The 18156-nt window shown below is 44.5% G+C and overlaps 1 protein-coding gene across 1 annotated transcript in view; it reads right to left on the bottom strand.

The window, feature by feature from the left end:
* The window catches only part of LOC141166283 (uncharacterized), an 81312-nt gene that overhangs the window by 31178 nt on the left and 31978 nt on the right, over nt 1–18156 (bottom strand). Inside the window, exons 15-20 of the mRNA XM_073652824.1 lie at nt 17781–17842; nt 5525–5588; nt 4192–4326; nt 1498–1547; nt 585–672; nt 137–178 (exon numbers count right to left, since the gene is read on the bottom strand). Of these exons, the coding sequence (XP_073508925.1) occupies nt 137–178; nt 585–672; nt 1498–1547; nt 4192–4326; nt 5525–5588; nt 17781–17842 (441 nt within the window). The remainder of the gene's footprint in view (nt 1–136; nt 179–584; nt 673–1497; nt 1548–4191; nt 4327–5524; nt 5589–17780; nt 17843–18156) is intronic.

Below are 18156 nucleotides of genomic sequence, written 5' to 3'. Positions count from 1 at the left end.
CTGGTTTTCTGCTTTTATAAATCATCAATGTAGGAGAAATCCTGGAGAATCCTTTCAAATTTGTGCTGCTTGAAAGTGCCTTTTGTTATTCCATTTTCACAACTCACAAAACATAAATATATTATTTGATGCTCACCTTGAAATCTCCAGATTTCTTACGTTTTAGCTCACCCAGTTCCTGTTTTAGAGACGGAACAAAGTTCAATATAATAAGATAGTATTATGTTACAAAAAGGAGATGAAGGCATTACGTCATGCAAGACATCCCTTTATTCAGCTTTGTAACACTGAGGCTTTATCAAGGTGCTATACAATTGTGTACTACATGCAGAACTGCGTATCTCAGAGAAAACAAAAGGATCATACTAGTTAAAATCTAAGCTATCCGATTATTACCCTCTACATAATTAAGGGGATTGTCCCATAATATCAGATTGGTGGGGATCCAACACCGGCACACACCAATCATCTGAATTACTCTACGCAGAGGCCGTACATAAGTGATGTACACAGCCCGGTGTATAGCTTAATGGTCCACTTAGAAAAATGATCTTATGCCTATTGCCAGCTTTACAATTTTTCACCTCTTTTAGGTTAAATAAAAGTTCATCCTTCTGCTTCTTTGCTTCTCTTTCTTTTTCTAGCTGCTGCTGTAAATTGTATATTTCAGATCTGAAATCATACAAAATGATATTGAAAGTTAGGACATAGGAAGAAAAAAAAATCCATCCAATTTGGAACCCGATTGTTATTTAGTAACAATGTTTTTTTCTGGTTTCAAATACTCTAAAAGCGACAATATAAAGGGGTATTCTGGTTTCAGATAATAAATATTATTTTCTTTTTGTTTTATGGAAAATTATACAATTTCCCAGCATATTCATGGTATCAGTTCCTCACAGTTTTCTAGATCTGTGCTTGCTGTCAAATCTTAAAATTGTTCTGGAAATGTACTATACACAGCAATATCGAATGACTGCAAGCAGAGATCTTGAAAATCTTAAGAATTTGAGAGAGAAAATCTAAAAAAAATGATCAAATTTGTTAAAACTTTTTGTTATACATTAATAACCTTCATTTTCTGAAACAGGAAATTTGTACTGTACAGTTCTCTATACAATGTGATGGTCCACAAAAAGGTAAATTATGATTAATGGGATAAGACTTCTTTTTTTTAGTTTACAACGATCCCTTCCCTCTGGATATTTTTGAAAAAGGGGTAAAAAAACCCTTTAAATGTCAACTGTGCTCTTTAGTATGTATATAGTGTAACTTATGCAGATATTATACAATATGCAAAGATTCTTATTCTCGCCAATGCACTTGTAACTCTGTTAATTATCAATCTGACAGTCCTGGAGTAATACTGTACACAGTCATCCTCTCTGTTATCACCAGCTCAGAGAACTTTCATTTTTGGTCAGCTGCATCAGCAGTCAGGATCAACAGACTCAAACATTTCACAGTTTTAGAAATTGACTCTTACAGGAAACCAACCTTTGTGATAGGGTCATAGAGCTCTCAATTTCCACATTACCAAGACAGTCCTGAAAGACATATAATATACATGTATCATAAATGCATTAGATGGCTTATTTTAAATCAGTGTCAGATAATTGAATTAAAATTAATTTTTAAATATGACAAAACATTTTAGGTCATTTATGCTTTAGTTGCTCTTCTGTGAGATTGGACAAGACAGGCCAACCTTCAATCTCCATGTGCATCAATAAGTCTTGGGTGGCAATGATTCTGTCGCCAGTTCACCAGTTGTCCTTCTTTGGACCACTTTTGGGAGATCCTAATAACATCAATCTAGGAAGACCAAACAATTTGAGCTATTTACTGGTGCTCTGACCCAGCTATACAGCCTCACAATTTGGCTTAAAAGTAAATCTATCCCTATGATATGCTTCTTTTTCCTTCCAAGATATCAATTTCTAAAATTTTACTGTTCACTTGCTGCCAAATATATCCCTCCCAGTAGTTTAGCTACTGGGGAGCCAGAGGGTGTGGGTGCCCCGGGCCCCGTGCTCTGAGGGACCCGCCCAGAGCTACTCTACTTTTAACTGCATCAGTGTGCCGCCGATACAGTTAAACTCTGCGGCAGAACAGGGAGACACGATGCCGATACAGTTGAAAGCAATGATGGAGGAGGGAGCCTCAGCTGTTGCTTCCTCCCCCATCATTCTTCCTCGGCGTCGGACGTCTCAGCGTGATGACGTCACTACATGGCGTCCTCTACGCTGAGAAGTGCGACACTTCAGAAGACATTAGCTGCGGAGACCGGAGCAGCGGGGAACGAGGAGGAGAGGTGAGTATTGTATTTTATTATTTTTTTAGAATATTGTGGTGGCCATAAAACTGTATTGTGGACTATGGGATGCATTGTACTGTATGGACTATGGGGTGAATTATATTGTATGGGCTGTGGAGTGCATTATACTGTATGGGCTATAGGGTACATTACACTGTATGGGCTATGGGGTGCATGATACTGTATGGACTATGGTGTGCATGATACTGTATAGGCTATGGGATGCATTATACTGTATGGGCTATGGTGTTCATTATATTGTATGGGCTATGGGATGCATTATATTGTATGGGCTACGGGATGCATTATATTGTATGGACTATGGTGTGCATGACACTGTATAGGCTATGGGGTGCATTATACTATATGGGCTATGGGGTTCATTATACTATATGGAGTATGGGGTGCATTATACTGTATGGGTTATGGGGTGCATTATATTGTATGGGCTACGGGATGCATTATTTTGTATGGGCTACGGGGTGCATTATACTGTATGGGCTATTGGGGTGCATTACACTGTATGGGCTATGGGGTGCATTATACTATATGGACTATGGGGTGCATTATATTATATGGGCTATGGGGTGAATTATACTGTATGGGCTATGAGATGCTTTGTTCTGTATGGGCTATGGGGTGCATTATACTGTATGGGCTATGGGGTGCATTATACTGTATGGGCTATGGGGTGCAGTATACATTATGGGCTATGGTGTACATTATCTGTATGGACTATGGGGTGCATTATACTGTATGTGCTACAGGGAGCATTATACTGTATGGGCTACAGGGTGCATTATGCGGTATGGGCTATGGGGTGCATTATGCTGTATGGAGGACTATGTGGGTGGAGGGATATATGAGAGCCTTTAAACTGTATGCAATCAATTTTACTGTGTGAAGGTTTGTGTGGGGCCTACCATACTGTGTGAAGGGCAGTGTGAGGGACATTATACAGTGTGGAGAGGTGTGGAGCCATTATATTGTATGTAGGCCCCTTATACTGCATGGAGGGCTGTGTGGCGGTTGCAGTTGGGGGGATCATACTGTGTTGGGGTCACCATGCTTTTCTGGTACAGTTGAGGGGTGGGGTACAGTAGGGTCATCATACTGAACGTGTGGAGGATGCTGTGGAGCAATTCACTGTAGGGATATCTTAGTTTTTTTGGGACACTTTTGTTGACATCATACTTTACGAGTGCAATGAAAGGGGAATCTAGGGCTCCAGTAGGAGGAAAATTACAGGGCATACAGTACCACGCAGTAGGTGCAGTAATAGGGACACATATGGCAGCAGCGGATCAGTATTAGGGTAGGTATCAGCAGGATGAATAGTTTATGCATGTTGGGGATAGATGGAGACGGTGCCTGAAATGTGAGAAGTCATATGTGTCTTTGTTGTAATCTCTGCAGCCGAGTCCTGGCTGGAAGAAGTTGCCATGTCGGTTTGCGCCAGATGGAAAAGATGGGAAAAGTGAATTACTTCACCAGAAAGAACATCAGCTGTAAGTCACCATCTATAGCGGTACTGTGATATGCTATATGGCGGAAATATTAGTGTTGGTCTTTGTAGAGAGATTTTTTTAAGAACATCTCTGTCATCCGCTGAGTTTCTCCTACATCCACTATCTGGGTGCGCCACCATAGCTGTAATCAGGGTTACCTGGTTAGGGGCCCACTCAGAAGTTTCACCCCCCTCCCTGAACCAAACCCCTAGCTACGCCTCTGAATTCCCTCTGACTGACAAGTGCTGTTGTAACAACATTATTCACTTCACTTGCCATTGGTTTCAGTGACATCATGTCCTACATACCGTACATCTTTTGCACTCATGGACTATGTTGTGAACGTTTGTACACAATGACACTGACCTGGTTTTTCTCTGCTGCAAGTTTACTTTCCAGCTCTCCCACCCTGCACTGTAGCACCTCCCGGCGACTTCGTTCCAATTCTAGTTGCTGCCGGCAAGCATCCAGCTCAATGCGAAGAACAGATCCATTTTCACTCTGTGTAACATATTACTGTTACATTTGTAATTGTTTATTAATATGATACAGCCCTTACCTATAAAAAGGCTATCACCTTATCACACTTTAATATACACATAGCGAACCTATATAACCTTACCAATCCACCAATAAGGGGTGTGATGTGCATCATAACATACCTCATCTACTACCTGTCTTAAAGGAGTTGTCTGGTCATCTGATTAAAATCTGAAGTCACTCTATTTGACTGCAGACTTCTGAATACTGACAGCGTTTGGTGCTCATGCTGTCTGGATTCACCAGTATTGCTGGTGAGAGCTTGCGGTCACGTGATTCCAAGTATGCAAATTTCTTACTTCTAGCCACATTCCAACTAATTGTGCATGTCTTGTTTTAAGGAAATTGAGAGAAGCTGAGCACGTCTAGTCGACATGTGACTGCATACATGCAAATCGCTTTACATGTCCACTCACTCTCATCAGCAATAATGGTATTGCACGTTGTCAGGATTCAGAAGTCTGCACTCTCATAGAGAGACTGCAGACTTTTATCAGAGGACTAGAGAACCCCTTTAATTTTGCCATACACATGAGATGGCTATTGCATAAACATTTGTTTGGCCAGCAGCTATCTCTCTTACTCCACTGTACACATGAGCGCTCAGTTAAGCTGAACATTCATGTTTTCTCCTCTGACAAAAAAGGATCAGATGCTCAAACTGCCCGCTCGCTCTCAATAAGGAGGCCCCCATACAAATCAGTTTGTCATAAATCATTATGTTTGATTGATCTTCATCTAATATGTATTGAGGCTTTCACCCTATTCCCAAAAAAAGGATATATTTAATAAAAAAAGAACAGCATAATTGTATCTTGGTGTACAAAATAACATTTTGAACTTCACATTTCCACATTTTTTAAATGGCAATTGACAAAAAGTGAATTCTTCCTGTCAAAGAACTTTGTAGTAGCAGAAGAAAACTGGAAACAAAATTGAGAATTCCAGCCAAGTTTAATTATAATAATAAATTATAATCATTAGTGCTGTGGTATAAAAACAACAATTGTTTGTCAGAATACGAAAACTGTGATGGGTGTGATGGGCGCCAAATAATATGTGCAGCATGAAATCCTTGTAGCAATAACTATGCACTAAGGTAATAAAATCATTTTGGATGATAAGTGTATAAAAGCCAAAATAGAGACAGTCATCTCACCTTCAGCTTTCTCATCTCCAATTCCTTGTCTGATCCTTCAGATTCCAGCTCCTTTATCTTCTCACTGTAGAGATAAGTTATACCCAGTCACCCTCAACCCAAATAATCTACACAAATATATTCTACATTCCATCAGACAATTGGCCCTTAAGGGAGTGCCAGCACAATACAATGTACTCAGGCATTATTAATCCGTTGTCCCTCCTGTAAGTCAGAAGGGCCTGGCCATACTTATGAAAGGCAGACAAGTAACGATGTAAGGGTACAAAAGTCAAGTAAAGCTACTAAGCTAAATCAGAATGTTTCCACGACTGTAACAGTATTGTAATGTGGACTAATTTTTATTGTCTAATTGAAAATTATTAGCTTTTTTTTAAGAAATCATTATTCTGCTTGCAAAAAAGTGTGCAAGGAAAATGTGAATATTACAATAGTCAGGTGGAGGGCTGTACAGTTAATACAAAACCTATAGTCAACTTTCCATCCTACTTGTCTTTGCGTACAAAAGTGCCATCCACTTCATGGACCAAAATAGATATACAGATATTGCCTATTGTGAAGGATGTGGTAGAATATACAATAGGTTGATTTACTTACCAACCTTATGAGATGTATGTGTGGCACCCCAGGGGTCTGGTTGCCACAGTAATAGAAATATTATGTCTGAGAGCAAGTGGGAGGTTTCTCTGGTCAGGAGCCCTAAGCATGCAACACTGCCCGCCCAGACCTGGGAGGGGAGGAATCTGCCCTTATAAACTGGGTCTGGGGCGGGATTAGGAGAGAGAGTCCCAGACAGAGACGCAGTCTGGTCTGGAGGACAGCAGACACAGGAAAAGCAAGAACTAGGAGCTCTGTAGGAGCAGGAGTGAGTGCCAGAGGCTGGAAGCTAGAAAGCTCGCCTTGGCTGAAGACACTAAACCCGGACACGGAGTCCGAGGCTGTGGGGACATCCAGGTCCAGCAACAGAATCCAACCGGCAGGGGATTCCATGTCCTCTGGCCATAGAAGCCCGGAGGCACGGTCACAAGCAAGGGACCAGCACTGCCATCGTGAAGCGTTCGCTAACGGAAGGCCCCAAGTCACCGGCCATACGGGTGAGCACCACACGGTATACTCAGGGACGTGGGCTACTTCTACCCGCATAGAGCAAGGTAGCCAGGAAAGAGTGCAGATTGTCGGGGAGGCCTGCAACTCCACCTGGCCAGGGGAGATCCTACTTGCTTACAGACTGACCAGGCCCCTACTGCTAACCAGTACTCCTGGGAGGGTCTGCGTTATACCATCAGTAAAGACCCTGAACTGCACCACACGTCTCTGTGTTTCATCGCCGCACCAGCACCATCAGTACTGGGACGCTTACACCATCACTCCCATCATCCACACTAGCTGCCCTGAGGCAATACTTCTCCCGTGGGGAGTCATCCCATACTTGGCTGCGCAAACAACATCAGCCTCAGCGGTCTGCAGCGCAGCGGCGGTCCCCACTGACAGCAATCCACGGGTGGCGTAGTTGGACATTTGTTATCACACTCAGACTGCCACTGGTTTGACCGCCCTGGGCACGGACCGGGTCACAGCCACGGAGGACTACAACCCCCAGCGATCCGGCTCCGGGTATCCCCTGCACAGCACAGGCCCAGGGGGCGCGTCATATGTATAATATTGGACTGGCTGGTTGAAAAGGCTGTTGGACCCCAGAGAATGACATCTCCAGAGTTTTCACCAGGTAACAGATGTTAGATAGAGAGAGTGGAATAAACATGACCATAGCCTGGAATGGAGCTAAAGTGTCAATAAGACAGGGCCTTTTAGGCCTCCTAGACCTTTGGTCTGATCACAATGACCAATGCATGTAATTATATTAAAGGGAACCTGCATTCCAACTAACCAGCATTTGTATATTTGTTGTTAAATACCTTGCCTAACCAGCCTAGTATAGTATTCATCACTTAAATACATGTTTAACCTCCTTAGTGACCAGGCCAAATTTTTCAAGTCTGACAAGTGCCACATTATGTGGCAATAACTCTGTAATGTTTCAACATATCTGTCATGGTAGGTATGGGGAGAACCCAGCATCTAACGGGAAAAGGGGAGGGAGCCCTACAACTAGGGAAAGGGAGAGAGGAGACCCCTAAACAGATATAATGACAAACCCTCACTCCCCTATAAACCCTAAATAGGTGCTGCACCTATCACCGAGCAGGACCTAGGTAGGGAGCAGGAGGGGTGAGCACTAAGTCAGTCCCACTACAAACTACAGTACACACAGGGAAAACAAACAGGGGAATACACTTAGCTCCAAGATGACACCGGAGAAAGCACGGCAACAATCCACAAAGGAACTCCAAGGTAATGCTAGTCGACTACTAGAATCCCAGGCTTGAATAGGTATAAGACACTATCACCAGCAAATCTCTGAGGATCTGTGTGTATTTAAGATCACAGCAACAAAGTGCTGATTAACAGCAGAAAGGTGAGGATACATCAGGGTCCTAAAGGGAAAGGTATAATCCCCAAGCAAGGTGAGGATCACCCTAGGTCCTAAAGAGAGAGGAATCATAAAAGGATCAGGGAGATGTTTGTAAGGCCAAACGCAGCGACCTTCTACAGCCGGACACCATATGACTGTCTGACAAACCTGACACACCTGTGACAGCACCCCACCTTCTACGAGTGGTCTCCTGACACTCAGGACCAGATTTATCTGGATGAGAGGCATGGAATGAATGAATGAATGAACCAACTTAGCGGCATTCACCTCTGATGCTAAAACCTACATCCCTTCCTCTGGACCGTAACCCCTCCAGTGCACCAAATACTGAAGGGAACAACGCTGAAGAAGAGAATCCATAATCTTCGATATTGGAACTCTAAATTGCCATCAACCATGATTAGGGGTGGCGGCATGGGGGAACACTCAAGAGGTACCACATACTTCTTAAGCAGAGACCTGTGAAACACATTGTGGATCCTAAGAGCCTGAGGTAACTCGAGACGAAACGCTGCTGGGATATTGATGGTGGTTATTTTATAGGGACCAATAAACCTAGATCCCAGCTTTCAGGAAGAAACCTTCAACTTGATATTCCTGGTAGATAACCACACAAAGTCATTAAGACTTGGGTTCGAACCTGGTGGGCGTTTCTTGTCAGCCATATGTTTGTATCTGTCTCCCATGAGTTTCAAATTATTCTAAACCCCCTGCCAGACAGAAGAGAGTGATGAAGCAAAACGCTCCTCTTCAGGAACTCCCGAAGCCCCTCCACCACTAAAGGTACCAAACTGCGGATTAAAACCGTATGCACCAAAGAAAGGTGACTTACCTGTACACTCTTAGTGACGATTGTTTATAGCAAACTCGGCCAATGGTAAGTAAGATGCCCAATCTTCCTGGTTCTCGGAGACAAAACACCTGAGGTAAGTCTCCAAATTTTGATTTATGCGCTCAGTCGGTCCATTCAACTTAGGATGGAAGGCATAAGAAAAAGACAACTGTACCGCCAGTCGAGTACAAAAAGCTTTCCAGAATTTAGAAATGAACTGGGTCCCCCAATCTGACATCACATCGGAAGGAACCCTGTGAAGCTTCACAATCTCATTAATGAACACCTGAGCCAGTGCCTTGGCATTCGGAAGTGCCAGTAATTTGATTAAATGTACCATCTTACTGAACCTATCCACAACCACTAAAATCACAGTCTTGACTGCAGATACCGGTAGGTCAGTAATAAAATCCATGGACAAGTGTGTCCATGATCTATTAGGAATAGGCAGCGGCAGAAGAGAACCAGACGGATGCGTATGCGATACTTTGGCACGTGCGCAAATACTGCAAGCAGACATATGGTCAACCACATCCTGATGCAACCCCGGCCACCAAAAATGACAGGAAAGGAGGTCCACAGTTGCCTTACTACCTGGATGACCAGCAAGCAGAGAGTTGTGATGTTCCAAAATTACTTTGCAGAGCAGATTAGATGGCGCAAACAACCTCCCCAAAGGACAGGAGACAGGGGCGTCCCCCCTGAGCCTCCAACTCCTCCCCTTCCGGGTCAGGGTGCAAGGCTGAAATGACCACCTCTTTCTGCAAAATAGGGACAGGGTTCTCATGGTCACTACCACCAGGGAAGCTCTGGGACAATGCATCAGCCTTGATGTTTTTAACCCCTCGACGGAAAGGGACAACAAAATTTAACCTAGTTAAAAAACAAAGACCATCTAGCCTGCCTAGGGTTGAGACGCTTAACAGACTGGAGATATGACGGGCTCTTATGGACCGTGATAACAGTAACAGGATGGACTGTCCCCTCCAACCAATGTCGCCATTCTTTGAAAGCTAATTTAATTGCCAAAAGCTCCCTATTGCCCATGTCATAATTTCTCTTGGCCGAAGACAGCTTCTTGGAAAAGAAAGCGCATGGATGCCATTTACGAGGGGACAGACCGTGAGATAACACAGCCCCAACCCTCACCTCCTATGCATCATCTTCAACCACGAAAGGTTGAGAAACATCGGGTTGACTGAGTATAGGTGCCGTGGCAAAACATCTCTTTAAAGAGCAAAAAGCCTGCTGTGCGGCATTCGACCAATTAGAAAAATCTGACCCATTTTTTGTCATGTCAGTGAGGGGTTTCACTATTATGAATATTTTTGGATACATTTCCGGTAAAAAATAGTAAACCACAGAAAGCGCTGCAATGCCTTCAAGTTCTCAGGACTATCCCAAACAAGTATAGCACGGATCTTCTCTGGATCCATCCGAAAACTCGACGGTGACAACAGATACCCCAAAAATTGCACCTCATGGACAGCAAAAATACATTTCTCCAGTTTGTCATAAAGTTTATCTCTTAAAATCCATAGTACCTGTTTAACATGACCCTGATGTGTCTCTAAATCAGGTGAGTAAATCAAAATATCATCCAAATAGACCACCACAAACCTGCCCACTAAATGGTGGAGAATATGATTTACAAAATGCTGGAAAACCGCAGGTGCATTGGTGAGACCAAAAGGCATAACCAGACTGTCGAAATGCCCCTCAGGGTGTCACGCCAGGTGTGAGTGCAACACAGAGAGTCACGCCAGGTGTGAGTGCAACACAGAGGGGAAAGGGAGCCCAGACACTAGGGAAAGGGGAAAGAGGTGACCTCCTAATCAGGACTAACATCACGCTGTCTCCCCCTAACGTCCCTATACAGCCTCTGCAGCTGTCGCCGATCACTTGCCTCACCCTACTATCCCTGGCGTAAGGCTATAGCTGGGGGTGTAAGGAGATGAGCACTAGTCAACCTCCACTAGCACTCTAAAGACAAAAAGGAAAGACAACACAGGGGAATAACAACTTACCTTTAGAAGAACTCCAACAGGGCACACGGCCTCAAGACTCCAGAGAGGACGTGATGCTGCTTCAGCCAAGTTCCAAGTAGAAATGATTAAAACCGGCGACGCCCACCTAGACACACCAGGTATATATACACCCAGACTAAAGGGAGGTAGTTGCTGGGTCCTAAACACAGCCTCCTAGCTAGGCAGCTGTCTGCATTACCAAACGTGGAGATCTCCTGCAAACTACTGCAGGGACACTGTCTGTCACCTCTGACACACTCGTGACAGTATCCCCGCCTCTACGAGTGGCCTCCGGACACTCAGGACCGGGTTTCTCAGGAAAAGAGGTGTGAAAAGAGCGAACCAATCTGGGAGCGTTCACCTCTGATGCTGAAACCCATGTCCTCTCCTCCAGGCCAGAGCCTTTCCAGTGCACCAAGTATTGCAGAGAACGATGTTGGAGACAAGAATCTACTATCCTCGAAATCTTGAACTCCAAATTACCATCAACCATTACTGGGGGTGGTGGTAGAGGTGAGGGCTCAAGAGATTCTACGTACCTTTTGAGTAAGGACCTGTGGAACACATTGTGAACCTTAAGGGCCCGAGGAAGTTCAAGACGAAACACTGCTGGGTTAATGACAGCGGTAATTTTGTAGGGACCAATAAACCTAGGTCCCAGCTTCCAAGAAGGAACTTTCAATCTTATATTCTTGGTAGACAACCGCACAAAGTCATTCACATTCAGGTCCGGACCTGGCAAGCGTTTTCTGTCAGCCATACGTTTATACTTGTCACCCATGGTCTTCAACTTACACAGAACACCCTGCCACATAGAGGAGAGCGACGAAGCAAACCATTCCTCTTCAGAAACTCCTGAAGCTCCTACCCCGCTGAAAGTACCAAACTGTGGATGATAAGCGTATGCACCGAAAAACGGTGACATGTCAGTGGATTCTTGACGATGATTATTGATGGCAAATTCTGCCAGCGGTAAGTAGGATGCCCAATCCTCCTGATTTTCGAAGACGAAACACCTGAGGTATGTCTCCAAGTTCTGATTGACCCGCTCGATCTGACCATTCGGCTGAGGGTGGAAGGCAGAGGAAAAGGACAGCTGCACCCCCCAGTCGAGAGCAGAATGCCTTCCAGAACTTGGAAACAAACTGGGTCCCCTGATCAGACACCACATCGGAGGGAACCCCGTGAAGCTTCACAATCTCATTTATGAACACCTGAGCAAGTGTCTTAGCATTGGAAAGTGCAGGTAAAGCGACGAAGTGAAGTATTTTACTGAACCTATCTACTACCAAAACCACCGTTTTGCCTGCAGAAACCGGTAGGTCAGTAATAAAATCCATGGACAAGTGTGTCTCCATGGCCTGCTAGGGATAGGTAGCGGAAGAAGAGTTCCAGATGGACGGGTGTGCGAAACCTTAGAACGCGCGCAAATACTACAAGCAGCTACGTGTTCAATTACATCCCGATGCAACCCCGGCCACCAAAAACGACGAGAGAGAGGAGGTCCGTGGTTGCCTTACCACCTGGATGCCCAGCAAGCACAGAGTTATGATGTTCCTTGATTATTTTACGGCGCAGATCAGGTAGTACATATAACTTTTCTGAAGTGCAGGAGGCAGGGGCGTCCCCCTGAGCCACCAGCACCTCACCCTCCAGTTCAGGAAAAAGAGCCGAAATAACTACCCCTTTCTGTAATAACGGGGAAGGGTTCTCATGGTCACCACCACCGGGGAAGCTCCAGGACAAAGCATCAGCCTTGACGTTTTTGACCCCTGGACGAAAAGTGACAACAAAATTGAACCTAGTAAAAAACAGGGACCATCTGGCTTGCCTAGGGTTGAGACGTTTAGCTGACTGGAGATATGATAGGTTCCTATGGTCTTTAATAACAGTAAAAGGATGGACACCCCCCTCCAACCAGTGTCGCCATTCCTCCAATGCCAATTTGATCGCCAAAAGTTCCCTATTACCCACGTCATAATTTCTCTCAGCCGAAGACAATTTTTTAGAAAAGAAGGCGCATGGACACCATTTACCAGGAGACGAACCCTGAGACAACACAGCCCCAACCCCGACATCCGAAACATCGACCTCCACAATAAAGGGTTGAGAAACATCGGGTTGACTGAGAATAGGTGCAGTGGCAAAATGATTCTTTAAGCAAGAAAAAGCCTGGTTTCACTACCACGGAGTAATTTTGGATGAATTTCCTGTAAAAATTAGTAAAGCCCAGAAAACTTTGTAGGGCCTTCAGGTTCTTGGGATGTTCCTAGTCAAGGACTGCACGGATCTTCTCTGGATCCATCCGAAAACCTAAAGATGACAACAAGTACCCCAAAAACTGCACCTCCTGAACAGCAAAAACACATTTTTCTAGTTTGGCATAAAGTTTGTTATCCCTTAATATCTGGAGCACCTGCTTAACATGCCCCCGATGGGTCTCAAAATCAGGTGAATAAACCAAAATATCGTCCAGATAGACCACCACAGACCTCCCCACCAAATGATGAAAAATATCATTTATGAAATGCTGGAATACCGCAAGTGCATTGGTCAAACCAAAATGCATAACCAGACTCTCAAAATGACCTTCCGGGGTATTGAACACTGTATTCCATTCGTCCCCCTCTCTGATTAATTCCTAGAAATCTAAACAGGGACATAGACCGCCATCTTTTTTCTTCACAAAGAAGAACCCTGCCACCACGGATGAAGATGAGGGTCTGATATGTCCCTTCTCCAGACTTTCCGCAATGAAAACCTTCATGGCTTGTCTCTTAGGGCCAGAAAGATTATATAGTCTGGACTTTGGTAGTTTAGCTCCGGGGGTCAGGTTAATAAGACAGTCATAAGCACGATGAGGAGGCAAATCCTGACACCCCTTTTCAGAAAAAACATCCTCAAAACCAGACAGAAAAGCAGGCAGTATCCCCGTAGAGACAGCAGCAATAGAAACATTCAGACAGTTCTCATGGCAGTAATCTCCCCATTCAGTAATCTCCCCGGTTTGCCAATCCACCAACGGATTATGTTTAACAAGCAAGGGGATACCTAAAACAATCGGAGTAGGGAGATTTTCCAAAACAAAGCAAGGGATGATTTCACAATGAACTGACCCCACCCTCAGTTTTACATTATGTACAATCTGAGTAAATGCTTTGTGTGCAAGTGGCGCCGAGTCAATGGTAAAGATGTGAATAGGTTCAGCAAGCAAGACCATGAGTTTTCACAAACTCAGCATCAACTATGCTGACCCCGGCTCCACTGTCAACAAACACAGACATTTTTTCGGTTTTGCTCTCTAGCACCACCTCTGCTGTCAGGACAAAGCGCGAACTGCTGTTTGGCCACAAATGCACCCCTTGTTTGTCCAACTCCAGACTACTGAGAGTTAAACGAGTTTAGAAATTGAAGGACAGGTCCCAACAAAGTGTCCCCTTTTCCCACAAAAAAACCATACGCCTCTTTTCTTGTGAATCTGAGGGGAGATGTATGATGTAGAGACACCCCCTAACTGCATAGGTTCCTCCACCTCCCCCAGTACTGGTTCACCCCCGGACCGCTCCCTTGACAAAGGTACACAACCCTGACAAGAAGGCCCTGGAGAAGAAGGTTGCACCCGTCTATCCCAAAGGCGCCTATCCAGACATATGGCTAAAGACATGGCAGCCTCCAAGAACTGAGGGGTATCATATACAGCCAAGGCATCTTTCAACCTTTCAGTAAGCCCCTCACAAAATTGACTTTTAATGGCTGAGTCATTCCATTTGGAATCAGTTGCCCATCTACGGAATTCCGAACTGTACGTTTCCACTGACCGAATCCCCTGCTAAAAGCGACGTAGCTTAGACTCAGCCAAGGCGACTCGGTCAGGGTCATCATAGATGAGGGCAAGAGCTCCAAAAAACTCCTCCACAGACTGGAGACAAACTGGGTCCTGCGGTGACGAAAACGTCCATGACTGAGGATAGCCCTGCAGTAGAGAGATCACAATACCAACTTGCTGCTCCTCATTACCGGAGGAGTAGGGACAAAGTTTGAAGTACAATTTGCATGCCTTCTTAAACACAAAAAACTTGTCCCTACCTCCTGAAAACCTGTCCGGGAGAGCAACCTTGGGTTCAGGCTGGACAGGCCTACCTGCAGAGACCCCCACATTGGCGGCCTGTAACCGCTGCTGAACCTCACAGCGGAGGTCATTCACCTCCAGAGACAGACAGCGGAACTGGTCTGCGAGCTCTGCAACTGATCCCATACTAAAGGGAGTAAGGAAAAAAAAGTGCACGCCCAAAAACACACAAAGAAAAAAAAAATGCCAATCTTGTGTCGTTTTTTTTTTTTTTCGCGCCAGGTGTGAGTGCAACATAGAGGGGAAAGGGAGCCCAGACACTAGGGAAAAGGGAAAGAGGTGACCTCCTAATCTGGACTAGCGTCACCCTGTCTCCCCCTAACGTCCCTATACAGCCTCCGCAACTGTCGCTGATCACGTGCCTCGCCCTACTATCCCTGGCGTAAGGCCATAGCTGGGGGTGGAAGGAGATGAGCACTAGTCAACCTCCGCTAGCACTCTAAAGACAAAAGGGGAAGACAACACAGGGGAATAACAATTTAGCTTTAGAAGAACTCCAACAGGGCACACGGCCTCAAGACTCCAGAGAGGATGTGATGCTGCTTCAGCCAAGTTCCAAGTAGAAATGATTATAACCGGCGACGCCCACCTAGACACACCAGGTATACACCCAGATTAAAGTGAGGTAGTCCCCAGGTCCTAAACACAGCCTCCTAGCTAGGCGGCTGTCTGCATTGCCAAACGTGGAGATCTCCTGCAAACCACTGCAGGGCGACTGTCTGTCACCTCTGACACACCCGTGACACAGGGGTATTGAAAGCCATTTTCCATTCATCCCTCTCTCTGATTCTAACCAGATTGTAGGTTCCCCTTAAATCCGACTTGGAGAACACTTTAGCTCCCACAATCTGGTTGAATAAATCCGGAATCAAAGGAAGAGGATACGGATCTCGGACAGTAATTTGATTCAATTCCCGGAAATCTAAACAGGGACGGAGACCCTCATATCTTTCTTCTTAAAGAAGGAGAACCCTGCCGCCACGGTCGAAGAGGAGGGTCTGATATGTCTTCTCTCCAGACTCTCAGCAATGAAATCCTTCATGGCTTGTCTCTCAGGACCAGAAAGATTATACAGTCTGGACTTGGGTAGTTTAGCTCCGGGAATCAGGTTAATGGGACAGTCATACGCACGATGAGGAGGCAAGTACTTTATTTAATATTTTGTTAGGATGTTGGAAGCTTCAAAATTGTAGCAGTAATTATTCATTTTTTCAAGGAAATTTATTTAAAAGTGATACCATTTTTAAACAGCGCCCCGCAACATACTCAAAACTGCTGTCAGGTACTTTATTAACCCTTCAGGTTCTTTTCAGGAATTAATGCAATGTGGCATAACAGGAATGAAAAATGTTGTTATTTTTACCACCTAAATGTTGCTAACTTCTGAACCAGCTACTATAGCCAGTAAAATCTAAGGCCATTATTTGGCCATGAATTGCCATTAGCACCCTGAGATCATGATCGTGTGATCCTGATGGGGTTAAAGAGGGAGCCCCCACACTCTGTTAACCATCTAGATGCCATAGTCACTATTGACAGCAACAACTAAGGGGTTAAACGGCCATGGTCGGTGCCAACACTGCTCGTCACTGATGCAGCAGTATGTCAGCTATAGTGTACAGCTGCGGCATTTTCACCCATCAGGGGATGCTATTCACTTAGATCTCAAGTAAGTTTTAAAACATATGGGTGACCACTAAGGGGTTAAAGAAAGTCTTTATAAACTTTGCTTTTCCTATGCTAATTAGCTCTCTGACTACTCCATGGGGTGTTGTTTTCCCCAGACTAGTCAGCCTTCTGGGCGTGATGACATGATTTGCAAGAGCAAGCGTCATCGCCAGCTCTTTGCAAATCTTGCACATAAGCGCGGCATTCTTCGTCCACATCATTGTGCCTCTGAAGCCGGGGGTATACTTCCCTGCTTCAGAGGCACATTGTGCATGTGCGGAAGTGAGGAAGATGTCTTTGTGATCAGACCAAAGATCTAGGAGACCTAAAAGGCCCTGTCTTAGTGACTCTCTAGCTCCATCCCAGGCAATGGTCATGTCTATTTCAGTCTCTCTATTAGTATTACCTGATGAAAACTCTGGAGGTGTCATTCTCTGGGGACCAACAGCCTTTACCACTAACCAGTCTAATATTATACATACAGTATATCCTCTTTGTGGTTTCATCACTCTTTACATGCTTTATAGAGTTTGTTTTTGTTTGTCTTTTCTACATATAGTTACATACTGTATTTGTATTCAGAATCCCACAGCTGTCATATTTTTAGTTTAAAGTGGTTGTCCCCTTTCAGAAAACTGTCTTTCATAGGCTGCGGTAGCTTTAAAAACCGAACCAAGTATTACTTCTCATTCCCAGCTCCAGCATCCTCTCCCTGCCGTTACTCCAGTCTCTGTTGTTTGTCTGTAGAGCTGATTTCATGTTGACAGCATTGTAGCTAATCAGTGAGATTAGCGGCTCTGTCCTTGTAGAAGGCACAAGCTACTGAGCTCAATGATTGGCTGCAGCTCTGTCGATGTCATGTCAGTGCTGAAGACAAATAACAGGGATCGGGGCAGTGGCGGAGAATCTGCGCTGGACTTGGAGTAAGTAATATTTGGTTTGTTTGTATTTTTAACTTCCACAGCCTATGAAAGAAAGTTTTATAAAAGGGGACAATCCTTTTAAGGTTATATGAAGGTAGCAAACAGTATTAGAATTACTTTCCAGTATGTGTTTGTTACATTCTACTATGGGAGAGTGTCAAATCGGGTTAATGTACAACTTACTGCGATTTGTGTAGCTCTTTATATAATTCCTTCATTTGATCAGTCTCTTCTGTATTTTCTTTCTGTTGAGAAATGATTATAAAAAACATTAGAAGAACTAAATGTACCTACATTGACAATAATCGATTACCATTTAAAGCGATAGCTCACAACATGGGAAACCAGCGCATATGCAATGCAGATTTAGGCAGATTGGAGGCTGTTTATGGATGGGTCTGGTCCCAAGTTGCCTCATGAAAGGCTATTTTAAGGACTGGATTGCTGTACAGTCCATGGAGTATCTGTACTTCTGAGTACAGTGATTTACAGGAGAGGACACTGGGTCTGAGCTGCTGATAACAGGCAGGACAATTAACAACCCTATACTTAGTAAGTC

This window comes from Phyllobates terribilis, unplaced genomic scaffold, assembly GCF_046119375.1.
Source record: "Phyllobates terribilis strain yellow unplaced genomic scaffold, ASM4611937v1 Scaffold_11__3_contigs__length_659146591, whole genome shotgun sequence".
Taxonomy (NCBI): Eukaryota; Metazoa; Chordata; class Amphibia; order Anura; family Dendrobatidae; genus Phyllobates; species Phyllobates terribilis.
This window is presented reverse-complemented; position numbering and strand designations above follow the sequence as displayed.